This window comes from Triturus cristatus, chromosome 11 (genome assembly GCF_964204655.1).
Source record: "Triturus cristatus chromosome 11, aTriCri1.1, whole genome shotgun sequence".
Lineage (NCBI taxonomy): Eukaryota > Metazoa > Chordata > Amphibia > Caudata > Salamandridae > Triturus > Triturus cristatus.
In genome coordinates, this window is record NC_140594.1 from 989,464,465 (window position 1) to 989,479,844 (window position 15,380).

The following is a 15,380-nucleotide window of genomic DNA, read 5'->3' on the forward strand; positions in this document are numbered from 1 at the left end:
GTGGTAATCTTTAAGTCTGTCTGATCTAAGCGTAAGCGTAAGGTTAGTTGAGCCTCCACGCAGTAACTCTGGAGTCTTGAGGGGAATTCCCCACGGCCATATAGGGCCTGTTCAACAGTCCAGCGTTCGAAGTGCCGATATGGAGATGGGGTTGGTCAATCTATATATCAACACAGAGCCACCGGAACATCCCATCGCCCCAGTGGAAACCATTGAAAAGTAATATGGGTAAAGCAAATTTCTCAGAGATCCTCTCAGAGGACATGTGGTCAATGGGGAAATAAGGCAAATTCTAACAATGCATGCCTTCACAAGGACAAAACAAGTGCTGCTTGTAGGACATTAAACCATTTTGGTTGAGGGTGTCAAAGTGTCCCAGAGGATTGCATAGGTCCTCGTGGCTTGCCTCAGTTAGGAAATTGTCATCATGACCACTGAAAAGGAAGAGCGAAACCAGAAATCCAGATATGTGGCTCAACATGCAGAGAAGGCCAAGGATGATGATCTCATTCACAGACAGATCTGCAAAACCCCAACATTCTTAGCCAAAATGCATAGTGACTGTATAAGGCACACATATCATCATCTGCAAAGGCATCAGGACTTAAGGAAACATCATGGACTGACAACAGTTAGTTCTCCTGAAGCCTCTTTGTTTGCTCACAAAGACCAACCTTACCATCTATGTGAATGGCGGCCTAAAGCCTCTTCTTTCAGCCAGTACATTTGAGACTAGCATACAATATGAGACTAAAGTAGGTCAAGTCAAAGTTCAATGTGACGGACAATGGCACCCTCATAAGCTGTGACACCACCCAAGGATCCCAGCTCATACAATTTGCAACGAGCATGTCCCCTTGTAAACTTGACTTTAGCACTGCTGCATACCATTCTACATTTGCGTTTAAGTCGAAGCTGAACTGAGGAGGCTCAAGAAGGATTAATGAATGGAAAAGATGTCAGGCCCTCTTGATGGTTATTACCAACAAATCAAAACAACCATGCAGAGTAAGATATTGCATAAATACATGAGTAACAAAAAAAGCTTTTGAGCAAGTGTGCCATCCTACCATAACAAAACAATTAATAACCATGTGACTATCCCCAATGAAGCCAAGTGCTTCTTGAAATTGGAATACATTCTGGTTACCACCAACTACCACCATTACTAAGCTTTCTCTGTTGTGGGTTGAGGCAATAGAAGCAATTATGCTTCAGAATCACATGAGAAGCAAAGTTGTTACATAACTCCACTTTAGAAGTCCTGGCAGGGAAATCCAGAGTAATGAAGGTGAATGATGACAATTATATATGAAACCATAATTTCAGATAACCATGAAACACTAAAGGCTGCGATACAGAAATTGTGCGACTGTGGAGTACCGCTCCACAAGGAATTGCAAAAATTCAAATTCCTGAAAGATATGTTGAAATTCTTTGACTATGTATTCTCCACAAAGTACCTACCTGAAAAACATGTGAGACATAAAAACAGCATGCCCTCCTCTTATCGCCACGGCAGTACATGTTTTCCTTAAGAGGGCTACATACTGCATGAGGTACAGTAGAAACCTAGCCACCTTAATGGAACTTCACGGATAAATGAAGAGAGGCAAAACGTAAGAGTCTTGGCCGGAACAGCATGAGAGAGCCTTCCAAGAAGCAAGGATGCTCTTTTGCATGAAGCAATCACCTTGTTCCTGTGAGTTAGTGGCTGTGCTGCTATAGAGACAGTAAAACAGATGAAGGGGCACATATCGCATTTTCCAATCGAACCCTAAAAGATCAAGATAATGTTACTCTTAAAGAAAGAAACAATTGCCATAAAGTGGAGTTGTCTACATTTTCACCTCTATTTTAACTGAAACCGATTCAGTGTAATAACAGATCACAAGCTGTTAATATCCCTTTTACAAGAATGCTACATTACCCACCACCAAGAGTTAAGAAATGGGATCCACAACTTCAAGAATGTAACATATTCCTACAATATCAGCTTGGAGCAGAAAACTTCCTTGACTAATTGTCAAGGGTACTCACGACCACACACCAGGATTAAACATGGTCAAGCAGAGAGGAGAGAAGCGGGCAATATTTGGTAATACAGGCCCTCAGCCCTAAAGCTATGGCAATTGGAGAAGGAATAAGCTACTTACCAGTATGCATCTGTTCTTGGCATGTAGAGCTGCAGATCTACACACTATGCATAGATCGCCATCTGGTGTTGGGCCCGGATGTTTGCACTTGTTTTTATCCTGGAGAGTCTTTGGAAGTCACGAGATAGGTGACTCCTCCTTTGGATCATAGTGCATGGGCATCGGCTCCATCCTCAGATTGTTTTTCGCCAGCAGGGAAATTATGGAGCTTTGTAAGAAAACAGGAAAGATGCCGATGTATGCTGTATCTAAATAAGATAATACTGGAACAGATAAAGGTAGCTGGGGAGGCGGGCGGGCGTGTGTAGATCTGCAGCTCTACATGCCAAGAACAGATGCATACTGGTAAGTAGCATATTCCGTTCGAGGCATATGAGCTGCAGATTACACACTATGCATAGATTGTATAGCAGTATCCCCTCTTAGCGGCGACCACCAGTATCTGTTGCAGTAGTTTGAAATAGTGTTTTGAGTACAGCCTGGCCCACACTAGCTGGTTGTTTAGTTTGCACATCTACACAATAGTGTTTTGTGAATGTGTGCGGTGTAGACCATGTAGCTGCTTTGCAGATATCATCTAAGGGAATGTTCCCTAAAAATGCCATTGAAGCCCCTATCTTTCGTGTAGAGTGGGCTTTAGGAGGAACAGATAATGTACGTTTTGCTTTGTGGTAGCAAATGTGTATGCATTTGATAATCCACCTAGCTATTCCAGATTATGATATGGGGTTGTCCTCGAGTAGTGGTGAGAAAGACATGAAAAGTTGTTTGGTCTTACGAAAGGGTTGTGTTCTATCTATGTAGTAAAGCAATGCTCTTTTGACATCTAAGGTATGAAGAGCTCTTTCTGCGACTGTTTGTGGCTGCGAGAAGAATACGGGCAGCTCCAAAGATTGATTGAGGTGGAAGGGAGAAATGACTTTAGGAACGAATTTAGGATTAGTTCGGAGAACAACCTTATTATGATGCATCTGCAGAAAGGGTTCCTGAATGGTTAGTGCTTGTAGTTCGGTAACTCTTCGTAAAGAAGTAATAGCTACTAGGAAAGCAACTTTCCATGTTAAGAATTGTAGTTCACATTTATCTAGAGCAGAGGTCTTCAAACTTTTGTAGGTTGAGCCCCCCCAACAGAATTTTCTGAAATGTCCGGCCCCCCCACCACCTGACAGAAATTTCTGGAATCTTGTACACTACATAATGGACTGCCACCCGCATATCCCGGGCCATATCCCGGGCAATATCCCGGGCCATATCCGGCAAATAATGTTCAACGCAATAGGAGTTTAGTGAACTGTAGGTTTGTTAGTGGGTGTGGTTAATGACAGGCTTATTACACAGCTCAAAACAAACAAAATGTTCCAAGATAAAATGTGTGCAAATTGTTTTTACTCTTCCTCCCCTCCCGTCTCGATTCTCACATTGCAGCTACCTACATCACGTCAACAGTGATCTCTTTTATACGTCGCAGCAGAACTTGAATGAAAGAAAACTTATTTAGTGTGCCCCAAGCTGGCGGCGTGAGTAAGAGTGGCAGGCGCCCTGATTCCTCACCAAAAGGAGACACGTTTAGTTTAGGGTGACCAACTGCCATTTTCAGGATGGTGAGTGTAAAAATTCAGGACAAAGGGTCAAAATTTATGACACAAATTCAGGACAGGAGGTCAAAATTCAGGACAAAACTTCAGGACAATAGGTACGTTTTACAGACACATCAGAGGAGGTCACGCCATAGTATATAAGTAAGCCCAGCCAAATCCAAACATATTCAACCATTTGCAAACCTATCCATCATGTATCCTTCCATCTATCATTTCACTCAACCATTCCTTCATCCATCCTTTCACTCATCCATCCATCCACCCTATCCATCTGTACACTCATCCATTCACTCTTCTACCCATCCATTCACTCATCCATCCAGCCATTTACCCTTTCACCCATCCAGCCATCCTTTCACTTACTCATCCATCCACCCAGTCACTCATCCTTCCACCCATCCACCCTTTCAGTCATCCATCCATCCTCCCTTTCCCTCTCCATCGACCCTTTCACTTAGCCATCCTTCCATCCATCCACCCACTCATCCACTCATTAATCCATCCATTGACCCTATCACTCATCCATCCTTTCTCTCATCCATCTATCCTTTCACTCCTTCACTCATCTATTCATCCTTTTGTCCATCTACCCTCCCTTTCACTTACTCATCCACCCTTTCACTCATTCTTCCATCCACCCTTTCACTTATCAATTCATCCATCATTTCACTCATCCATCCACCCTTTTACCCATCCAGCTACCCTTCCACCCATACATTCAGCTATTTACCTTTTCTCTCATCCATCCTTCCACTCACTCATCAATCCATCCATCCTCTCTCATTCTCCATCTATTCAATCTTTCATTCATCCATTCACCCTTTCACTAATTCATCCAGCCATCCATCCATCCCTTCACTTACTCACTCGCCCACATTTTCATATTAATTTTGAGCTGAGCCTTTTTGAGAAGATGCCCATCAAGAACTTCACCCTTGCTGCAGGAGCCATTCCAGGACTGGGACAGGATCCACCGGGGTGGGCACAGGGGTGGGCATGCAGTTTTCAAGTATCCCAGGGAGGGGTAGGGCTCCTCACCCCCTCCTGGACAAGACAACGAGAAGACAGGCTCTCTTTCCAAAATGTTAGTTTTGCCATCCCCCACTGTGATGTACAGTACTTAAAGGAGATACTCCAAGAGAACTGATTTAACTGATTGTCCTCCATACTTTGTTTAATCAGTGTGGGTGCGATTGTGCCATTTCTTAATTTTATTCCAATTATAGACTGCATGTTTGCAGAACCCAGGTTTGCTTACAATTTAGTGACAGTAATTAAGCTCTGTGAAGAGAACCACGTGCTGCCTCGGGGTAATCAGGGCCGGTTCTAGGATGTTTGGGGCACTGGGCAGAAAGGGAATGTGTGAGGCCCCTCTAAATTGCAGAGACGCATTCAGGGCTGTTTGCATCTGAATAGATGCCCCTGCGCCTGAAGCTGCAGCCCCTCCCTCTCAGTCACCTTCAAGCACCTCTTAACAGCTCATCAAGGGCTGAAGGTGTGAGGGTTGCCATCCCGCTGTGTTCAAAACCTCCGTTACGGCCGAATATCAGCCATCATATTTTCGGGTGGAGTGCGCGCCCCCCCCCCCTGGGATGGTGGCGCGCCCCCCCTGGGATGGTGGTGCGCCCCCCCCTGGGATGGTGGTGCGCCCCCCCCTGGGGGGTGCGCCCCACAGCTTGAAGAACACTGATCTAGAGGTTCAAATGGAGGACCATTAGTCTTGTGAGAACAATGTTTAAATTCCACACAGGTGAAGGTGGTACTCTGGGGGGAATTATTCTTTTGAGGCCCTCCATAAAGGCTTTTATGGCAGGTACTCTGAAAAGTGATAGATGTTGTCTATTTTGTAGATATGCTGCTATGGCAGCAAGATGCAGTCTAATTGAAGTGTAAGCCAAGTTGCATCTTTGGAGGTGTAGTAAATAGCCGATGATGTGTTGGATAGACACATCTAGGGGATTGGTGTTGTTGTTTTGACACTATATAACAATACGTTTCTACTTGGCTGCGTAGCATGCTCTATTGGTAGGCCGTCTAGCTTCTTTAATGACGTTCATACAGTCAGGGTGAAGGTTAAGGTAACCGAATTCTAGGACCCGAGGAGCCAGATCGCAAGGTTGAGCTGGGTCTGGGTGTCTGATCTCTCCATGATTCTGGGTTAAGAGGCGTGGAGAGAGGTGTAACATCTGGTGCGGAACTACGGAGAGTTCCAGCAATGTGGTGTACCACGGTTGTCTGGCCCAAGTCTGAGCAATTAGGATGAGAGTTAAGGAATGTTGCTGTAGTTTGCGCACCACTAGTGGAATGAGTGGGAGAGGCGGAAAAGCGTACGCAGATCTGCCTGACCAGTTCATCCATATCGCATTGCCTTTGTTCAATGGGTGTGGATATCTGGCGGCGAAGGTTGGGCATTTGGCGTTTTCGTGGGTGGTGAAGAGGTCTATCTGTGGTTGCCCCCACATTTGAAAAAACAGTTGAAGAACTTGCGGATGAAGTTCCTAATCGTGGATCTGTTGTGTTTGACGGCTCAACAGATCGGCTATGGTGTTTTGGACTCCTGGGACATGTTGGGCTAGGAGAAAAAGTTTCTGAGGTATAGCCCACCTCCATATGTTCTGTGCTAGCTGACAGAGCTGCAGAGAGTGTGTCCGCCTTGTTTTTGTATGTAGTACATGGCTGTCATGTTGTCTGTGCGGACTAAGACAGTCTTGCCTGATATTTGTTTTTGAAATGCTTTTAAGGCTAGGAATATGGCTAGTAACTCCAGTTGGTTGATGTGGAGTAACTTTTGTTGAGGTGTTCACCTGCCCTGCATGGTGTGATGTAGTAGGTGAGCTCCCCAGCCGGAGAGCGATGCGTCCGTTGTCATAACTATTTGAGGAACCGGCTCTAGGAACGGTCGTCCTTTGGAAAGGTTCTTGGTGTTCCACCACTGCAGAGAGCAAGGAGTACAACCGTCTACCAACACCAGATCTGTTAACTGACCTTTATCCTGGTTCCATTGGTGTGCTAAGCACTCTTGGAGAGGACGCACCTGGAGTCTTGCATGAGGTACTATGAATATGCAAGAGGCCATCATCCCTATGAGTTGCATGAACACTCGAGCTGGAAAAGAGTGTTGCGGTTAGAATTTGGTGAGAAGAGACTGCATGCTTGCTATCCTGGCGGGACTGGGATAGGCTAATGCTTTTGAGGTGTCTATTGTGGCACCGAGGTATTGTTGTGTCGGAACGCTTGCAGATGGGACTTGGTGTGGTTTACTGTGAACCCCAGGTCGTGGAGTAGTTGGATAGTGGCGTGAGTGTGTTATACACACTGGTTGTAGGAGCTGGTTTTTATGAGCCAGTCGTCTAGATATGGGAAGACATGAATGTGCTGTCTTCTTAGGTGTGCTGTGGCCACTGCTAGGCACTTGGTAAACACTCGTGGTGCTGTTGTGACTCCAAATGGGAGTACTTTGAATTGATAGTGCTGACCGTCCACTACGAATCTGAGATACTTCCTGTGAGCGGCGTGAATGGGAATGTGGAAATAGGCGTCCTTGAGGTCTAGGGTAGCAAGGAAGTCGCCCAGTGAAAGCAGAGGAAGGACCTGTTGGAGCGAGATCATGTGGAAATGGTCTGAGTGTATGTATAGGTTTAGGGGTCTTAGGTCTAGAATAGGCCTTAGAGAGCCGTCCTTCTTTGGTATGAGAAAATACAGGGAGCAAACTCCATCGATTTGTTGGTGCAGAGGAACTGGTTCTATTGCACTTTTTTGTAGGAGGGAGATTACCTCCTGCTTTAGCAGTAATAAATGTTCTTGTGACATTGGACGCTGTTTGGGTGGTATGTTTGGGGGGATAGATGTTAGTTTGAGGCAGTAACCTGATTGAATTATCTGTTGCACCCACCTGTCTGAGGTGATGTTGGTCCAGACAGGAAGGAATTGTAGGAGTCTTCCCCCGACTGGAGTGGATGGTCTGGGGGAAGTGGAGGGAAGTCATTGGGTGGGGGTGGAGGCAGAGCGGGAGTTGTTGGTTTTGCCTCTGCCTTTGTCTTTGTTCCCCCTGTAACCACCTCTTTGGTAATCTCTAGTAAAGGTGGATTGGGTGGCAGCCTTGTAAGAAGTGGAGGGGCTATCCAAGGAGTAGCCTCTGGGGGTGCTCCTGAAGGATGAGCGACAAAAGAAACGTCTGGGAGCTTGCGACTGCAAGGCTCCCATAGATATAGCTGTGTCGGTATCCTTCTTCATTTTTTCAAGGGATACGTCAACATTAGGGCCAAATAGGTGCTGCTCATCGAATGGCTGATTGAGTATGGAACTCTGGACTTCAGGTTTGAAACCTGAAATGCGTAGCCAGGCATGCCTACGCAGGAGGACACTGGTGTTTATTGCCCTTGAGGCGGTATCTGCTACATCTAAGGCACAACGGATGGAGGTGTTAGTAATGGTTTTACCTTCTTGTATGAGTTAATTGGCCCTATTTTTGTACCTATCTGGGAGGTGCTGCATTATGGACTCAAGCACATCATAATGTGCCCTGTCATACCTAGCTAACAGCGCTTGAGTATTGGCAATGCGCCATATGTTTGCCGCCTGTGATGCCGTTCATTTGCCAGAGGCGTCCAGGAGTTTAGATTCCTTATCTGGTGGTGGTGCGTCACCTGATGATTGGGAATTGGCTCTTTTTCGCACATTGGAGACTACAAGGGAGTCTAGTGGTGCGGGGCCTTTAATGTAGGCTGGATCAGTAGGGGCGGCCTTATACTTTTTTTCGATTCTAGGGTTGATGACTCGAGCCCTGACCGGGTCTTTAAAGACCTCTGGTGCATGCTTAAGGACCCCCTTAAGCCTGGGTAAAATCGAGGTGGATTTTTGTGTGGTGTCAAAAGTGTCCATGAGAAAATCTTCCTCCACGGGGTCTGTGTGTAGGTCAACCCCGTGGTACTGGGAAGCTCTGTGGAGGAGCTGGTTAATGCCGATAGTGTCCTCTGGGGGGGAAGGCCTGGAGGGATAGATGTCCTTTTGTGGGATGTAAGGGACGTCTGGGATGCTATAATCATCCCAGGGGTCGGGGGAGTCAGTAGGACTAGGGTCTCCTAGTGGTTGATTGTCCGCACCTCCCATTGCATCATCCGAGGTGTTATCATCATCATCTACTGGAGTAGGGGATGGTGTAGTGGGGGAGGATGAGGAGGAGGAAGAGGACAAGGGATCCTTAATGGAGATGTAGCAAAATCTCTGTTTTTAGGTGGTGGAGCCGGTGCAGGCGTATCTAGTGGTCGCTTCTTGAAGCTAAGCATCAAGTGACCAGTCTTAGGATCCTTTACAAGAGTTTTTTGGGTAGGATCTGGGCGAAACAGTTCTTCTGTGGGAGGCAGATCCTTCGGTGCCGATGGTGTTGGTTCCGTAGGCTTTTTCGGCGCCGACTTAGTAGCGGTTCTGGGTTTGGAACCGTGCGGTTTTCCAGTGTTTGGCCGATGGAACCTGTTGTTTTCTCGGTTCCGAGGTCTTTTTCGGCTTCGAAGCATGGGAGTTGGGGCCCTTTGGTGGCAGTTTTTTGGTCGGCTCCGAGTGTGTTGTCGGTGTCGTGGAGCCAGTGCCAGTCTTCGATGCAGAGTGCTTGGATGTGGAAGCAGCGGTCAGCGTGAATGAGGAAGAAGACGACTTCTTTTTCGGTGCCTGTGGATGTTTTTCGGCACTGAGGGTAGGCTGGCTTGAGCCCTAGTCACCTGAAGGCTTAGTAGGCTTCTTTACCGGGCCTGGAGGCGGGGCATGGGAAGCAGTCTCTCGGTATGCACCTGGACCCGAAGGTGAAGGTGTGACTGAAGCCTTTTTAGATGGTGTCGAGGGGGGGTTGGGGTCGGGGTCGACGTCTGTACTCACGATCCTCTGTGCTGGAGTGATGTCCTCGACGTCGGAGTCATCAGCTTCGGAGGCGCTGACAAGGCCTTCTTCGACCCGCCCCTGCTCTGGCACATCGACGCCCTCTTGGAAGATGTCATCGGGGATCGAAGACAATGAGCGAGCCATGGTTCTTCTAGCTCGTCGGTCCCGAATCGTCTTCTTGGAGCGGAAAGAGGCGCAAGCTGGACAGTCTCTGGCCTCGTGCTCCGGTGAGAGGCAGAGGTTGCACACCTCATGCAGATCGGTGTGGGGAAACTTCGACCCACATCGAGGACACTCTTTGAATGGCGTCCTTTCCATGAGCCAGATGATAAGGCCCAGGTAGGCCCGACGGCCTTCGTCGACGACCGGAATCGAAGACTTCGAAGTCATTGAGAGTCGAGTGGATTGGGAAAACGCGATCGAGACAATACCGTCGAAAAGGGAAGGATTGCGCGTCGAAAGAGAAAACCGGTAACGGTTCCGAACTGGAGCGCGAGAAACACATCCGAGCACAATGGCGGAAAAAAAAAAACAATCTGAGGATGGAGCAGATGCCCATGCGCACTATGATTCAAAGGAGGAGTCACCTATCTCGTGACTTCCAAAGACTTTCCAGGATAAAAACAAGTGCAAACATCTGGGCCCAACACCAGATGGCGATCTATGCATAGTGTGTAATCTGCAGCCCATATGCCTCGAACATATGGATACCAAATGCCCCCTAGCAGCAATCAGTGCAATGAATAACAATACAAAGGGCACCATCTTGGAAGGGCAACATCACAGGGACGGACTCCGAGACAAAAGCCACACCGTAGACGAGTAATGCATGAACTATGACTGGAAAGGTGTTACCATTCCAGTGTGTCATTCACATAATCAAATGTTAACATTCTGGAAAGCACCTTTAAACATTATTTGTCTACACTTTATTATTTACCAAAAGTAAATTCTTAATATTATCATTCATTTCTTCATTAATTTCCTCATTTTAATCAACATTTATATATTTTGAATATGCACACGCACTAATTTTTTGCCTACAGTCTCATCGTGTCACTCTAATTGGGTCAAATATGATGAGAAAAATATATGACAATTTCATTCTCAAAAATGTCCCCCAAAACAATTCTGAAGATTCTTATCCATGTGAAACTAAAATACACTATGCACATATTTCCCCGCAAATCATATTGCTTACCAAAAGCTTCACAGCTAATATAGCATCGAACATAAAAGATCTGGTCCAACGTGAAACTAATGATGCGAGGAGGACGTTATAAGTACAAAACTGTAAAGAGAATTAAGTACCATCACTTCAGAAGCTAGTAAAGCTCACAAATGCAAGTCTTTATTACCTTTATTTTTAGGTTTCTTTCGTACTGAACTAATTGCTCCAGCTAAAGCTGCTGCAAAGTCTTCATCTTTTTGTAAACAGGGAACTGCAAAGTTAGAGACACACGTTACAATGAAAAAAACACCCTTTTTAATGTTATCACATCTCAGGTCATGCAGAAATATCCAAGATGACAATTTGGGACTATTTGAAACCGTTTTCATGTTATCACTGTGCTAGGGAACAGTACCCACTCAGAAGGTGTTAAACATGTGCAGCATTACTCTGACAGGTCTAACCATATGGTATAAATGGCACATCACACACATTCTTCTTAGTTCCCATTTTTTCTAATCAGAGACACTCAAAAGCCCACAATATGGGGGAATGTTGAGAGAAGATAAGAAACCCAAAGAAGGAGCACAATGCTAAAAATAGCTTTTTCTTTCAAAATGATATTATTGCTGCTTACAATTCGTTTCTTAAGGATTTTTCTAGGAAATTTGAAGGAAAAACATATATCCAAAACCTATGTTAAACCAGTGATCATTCTAACCAAGCCTAAGCTGTAATTGTCAAGCTTCAGTAACCATCTAGCAAAAGTAAGCAACACAGCCCAAGTGTTATCTTTTCAAATCTCCAAGAAAGACAGAACCCACAAAAGATGGTTTCTGCTCCCTCTACACAGATTACAGAGTCTCTTCTCTGCCTAAGCAATAAAGTGCAAAAAGATAGCCAGGATAGCTTGATTCCAGTGGCACTGAGAGCATGGGACCCACGTCTGGGCATACCCGTCCCACTCAGGGTGACAAATGCAAAAACAACAGTTGATGGACAGAATGTAATTCAATGTCATACGTTCACCCCAGTAGAGAGATCTGGGTCTAAATACATCTTTTTTTGCTCCCCATGCCATTCCAGTTTGAACCCAGCCATATGCAAATCAGTCTTGACCCAGCGCCCAATGGGAACAGTCCAGCCTGAACTGCCAGGCCAGGGCCTCCCTGGACTGGAAACAAGCATCCTAGAACCGGTTTCGGGGTTTCACCCCTCATCAGCCATGATAGTTTGACTCCAGTGGCATGGAAAGCACGGGACCCATGTCCGGACATACCCATCCCACACGGGGTGACAAATGAAAAAAGAACAATTGATGGACAGAATGCAGAACATTCATACATTCACCCCAGTACAGTGACCTGGGGCTTAATCCATCGTTTTTTGCTCCCCATGCCGGGTCTGAACTGGGGTGGCATGGAGAGCAAAAGAATGATGGATTTAACCCAGATCTGTAGACTGGGGGTGAATGTTTTGAATTGTTCTGCATTCCGTCCATCAATTGTGTGTCTTAAGAAATAAAGTTGGGCACTAAGGAGACTAATATATATTGAAATATGTCACAACACTGAACAGAAAACATGCGTTTTATCCTTAAGGCCCCTGTGTTTACAAGATCACTCCATTCACCTGCAGGGTGAGTCTTTGCCATCTTATCTGTAACCTGTGCAGAAGAGGCCTAAATAAAACTTTGGTACAGATACTCTTATAATTTTGTCTGCCTATATATGAGAATAGGAAAAATAAAGTATTACAACTCTTGCAGAAGTCATAGGGAGAGGGTTCTAACAATAGGTAGTCAATGGTTGCCACATCTGCTTGGGAAGGGGAGGCAATTAAAAACAACAAAGGGTTGACTTTCTGAATCTGCAGATGTCTTAAAACTGTTCTAACAAAAGGAAGGATCCTGAGATGAGACCAAGGGTTAAAGAAGAATTTTGGGGTTTTCACCAACCGAACAAATAAGAAGTTGAGAAATTTCTAAAAGAGTTGCGTGTTGGTAGTCCTTGCAGAATTTCACGATAAATAATAAGTTGCTCCAAAACAGGTTTGGCTCTTTTTTTAGTTGTAAAATGTTCATTTCCAATCGTTCTTATGGAAATACAACATTGAAAAGAACATTAATTCAGCTCATACATATCATACAATTTACTAGTTATCCTTGTAAAACAAACACAAAACAATAAAAATCCCCCCACAACCTATATATATTCTAAAACACATACATTTCCACCCAAAATTCATTGGTCCACATAGCCTTTTTACATTATTAATTTATTATATTACTCTGCAATGAGACAGCATTAAACACATAAAACTAATAAGACTATAAACACTTAATAAAGCCTCTTTTGTAACAAGATATATCTTGCAATTGAAATTGAGGTCTAGAGACTTCATTGATAGTAAAGTGACTCATGCCATAGTTTTATTTTTAAACAGATTTTATTGAGGTTTTCAGATATAAGCTGGGTATACAGACACAACTCTCGTATATCGTGAGCCACAAGATCCATCGTGACTATGATAAAGGCAATCTGCAAGGCAGGGTGGATTGTGAACTGCCAGAAGAGACAACATATGCGATCTTATTTGCCTTTTTGCCAACATTGCTACTGTGTCGCGCCTAACCTGAAGTCAGGGGCACCAGAAGGTTGCCATTTTGAACAACCCAGCAAATGCAGTGCACTTGGTAAATTTGATGAAACTGTATAATTTAGATTCATATTCAATGAGAGAAACAAAAATGAGTTGGTGCTGCAATCTGTTCCAGCACTTGAATGCATCATGTTGCACTACCTAACTAATCTTGATGTATTTTATTAAGTAGGTCTGAGCATGTAACAACATTCTAACAATATGTCTTACTAACAGCAAATGTTCTCAATGTGGTATCATGCCGAGACCCAAGTGACATTCTCAACCGCCTCTATTGGCAGAAATCTTGGGGTCTGTTATTCCATAACAATTCCATATTCCATAACAACTCTCTGATGTCAGCAAACAGAGGCTCAGATATTTGACTATGATGGCATGATAATAACGCTAATTTGTTAAAGTATTTAAAAACTGTCTAATACATCTGTCAAAGTATGTTGCACCATTCAAATATTCGGGATTTGCTCTTAGGGCACTGGAAGACCTACTGTTACAAGAAGATAACACAGCTCTTCTTATAAGAAACCTTACTGTGCAAAAACTGTATGAAAACAATGAGCTTATGATTATCATAAAGCGACAATTAAAAACACAAAAAAATTGTACCTTTTGGTTTTGAAGGCCTCAATTCTTCATCCTCTGAGTCACTGCTCAACGTATATATTACTGTTTTGGCTTGCTGCCTGAAATAAAAGAACAAGACATTAACTTAACAGCTAACATACTTATGAAATGGGTGAGCTGGTTCAGGGGATAATTGCTACCCAGAAGATTAGCAAAAATGGAGGAGTTAGCACGAGAAGCAAGTGTGATGCCACTGGCTGTCTGCTGTAGACATCCTGTGCTAGGCCAAGTGTGGGTCTCTCCCGCTGCCCATTCCAGACCATAAAGATAAGGGAGAGCCTTATTTTTAGATCCCACTTTAGCAATGATTCCATGCCTGATCAGTATAGGTCCAGGCCGCAAGGGTTTATGGCCTTCACCAGCTAGGCTTGTGATCACAGGGATTTTGCACTCACCTGGGTCATTTTTTTAGTTGCTAGTCTTAATGTCATTACTTGTAGACAACATATGCAGAAAACAGTCTTTTTTCTGTGCATAACTGTCAAAAGGAAGCAATTACTGGAAACTTGCCTGAGCAAAAACAAATTTAACCATACCTATAGTCTACTATCGGCAGTAGTGTAAATATTACATGATTAATAAAAAGAAAAAAAGAAACATAAAATGTTGACTTTAATCTTATACTGGGAACCTGATTGTACCATTTGGTGAGGTGGTGATAAAGTCTCACACTGTGGCTCCCATTTTTCAAGGGCCTTGGGCATGCGAGCTTCTGTCATTTTATAAAAGCAGAGTTGGTTGTGCGACAGCACCTTAGATCGGTTTGATGTACACAGCAGCATAGCTGACAGAAATAGTGGGGTAAAGGCTGCACTAGAAAAAGCAACAAAAGACAAATTAAAGGGTAATAAATTCCATCTAAGGAACAAAATGGAAGCGATTGAAACAATTCATAAAAGAGTTGAGGGAGAGTGCAGCCAGATAAAAGAGAGGGCTGATTCTATGGGGACATTTCAGTACTGAGTTCGGCAGAGGTGTCAAAAGGAGGGATTGAGGTAGCAAAACCTGCAGAAATCTGCAGAAAAGGTCAGCTCTATTTGTATGTAATCTTGCAAATTAAAATATTCCAAAGGTTAAAATACTTATAGAAAGTCATAGCTAATGTACTAGCTTTTAGTTGGGTTATGTAAATATTGATGTGAATCTATCAAAACATTTGAATCCATGGAGCCTTCTTACAATGGAAGTGCACAAATGATCATAGCTTAAGAGTGTACCTTTTTGGGCGCCCAGCAGATGTTTCTGGTTCAGCCTCTATTCTTTTTTCTTTCACATCTACACAAACTTTGGTATTTTGGA

At 44.3% G+C, this 15,380-nt stretch overlaps 1 protein-coding gene across 6 annotated transcripts in view; it reads right to left on the reverse strand.

Moving 5' to 3' along the window:
• Nucleotides 1-15,380, reverse strand: part of HLTF (helicase like transcription factor) — a 397,768-nt gene that overhangs the window by 249,025 nt on the left and 133,363 nt on the right. For 4 of the 6 annotated variants that reach the window (XM_085635053.1, XM_085635051.1, XM_085635050.1 and 1 more), the window contains exons 11-13: nucleotides 15,299-15,380; nucleotides 14,064-14,140; nucleotides 10,984-11,067 (exon numbers count right to left, since the gene is read on the reverse strand). In XM_085635053.1, the coding sequence (XP_085491179.1) occupies nucleotides 10,984-11,067; nucleotides 14,064-14,140; nucleotides 15,299-15,380 (243 nt within the window). The remainder of the gene's footprint in view (nucleotides 1-10,983; nucleotides 11,068-14,063; nucleotides 14,141-15,298) is intronic. The other 2 variants (XM_085635054.1, XM_085635052.1) reach the window with 1 other exon arrangement.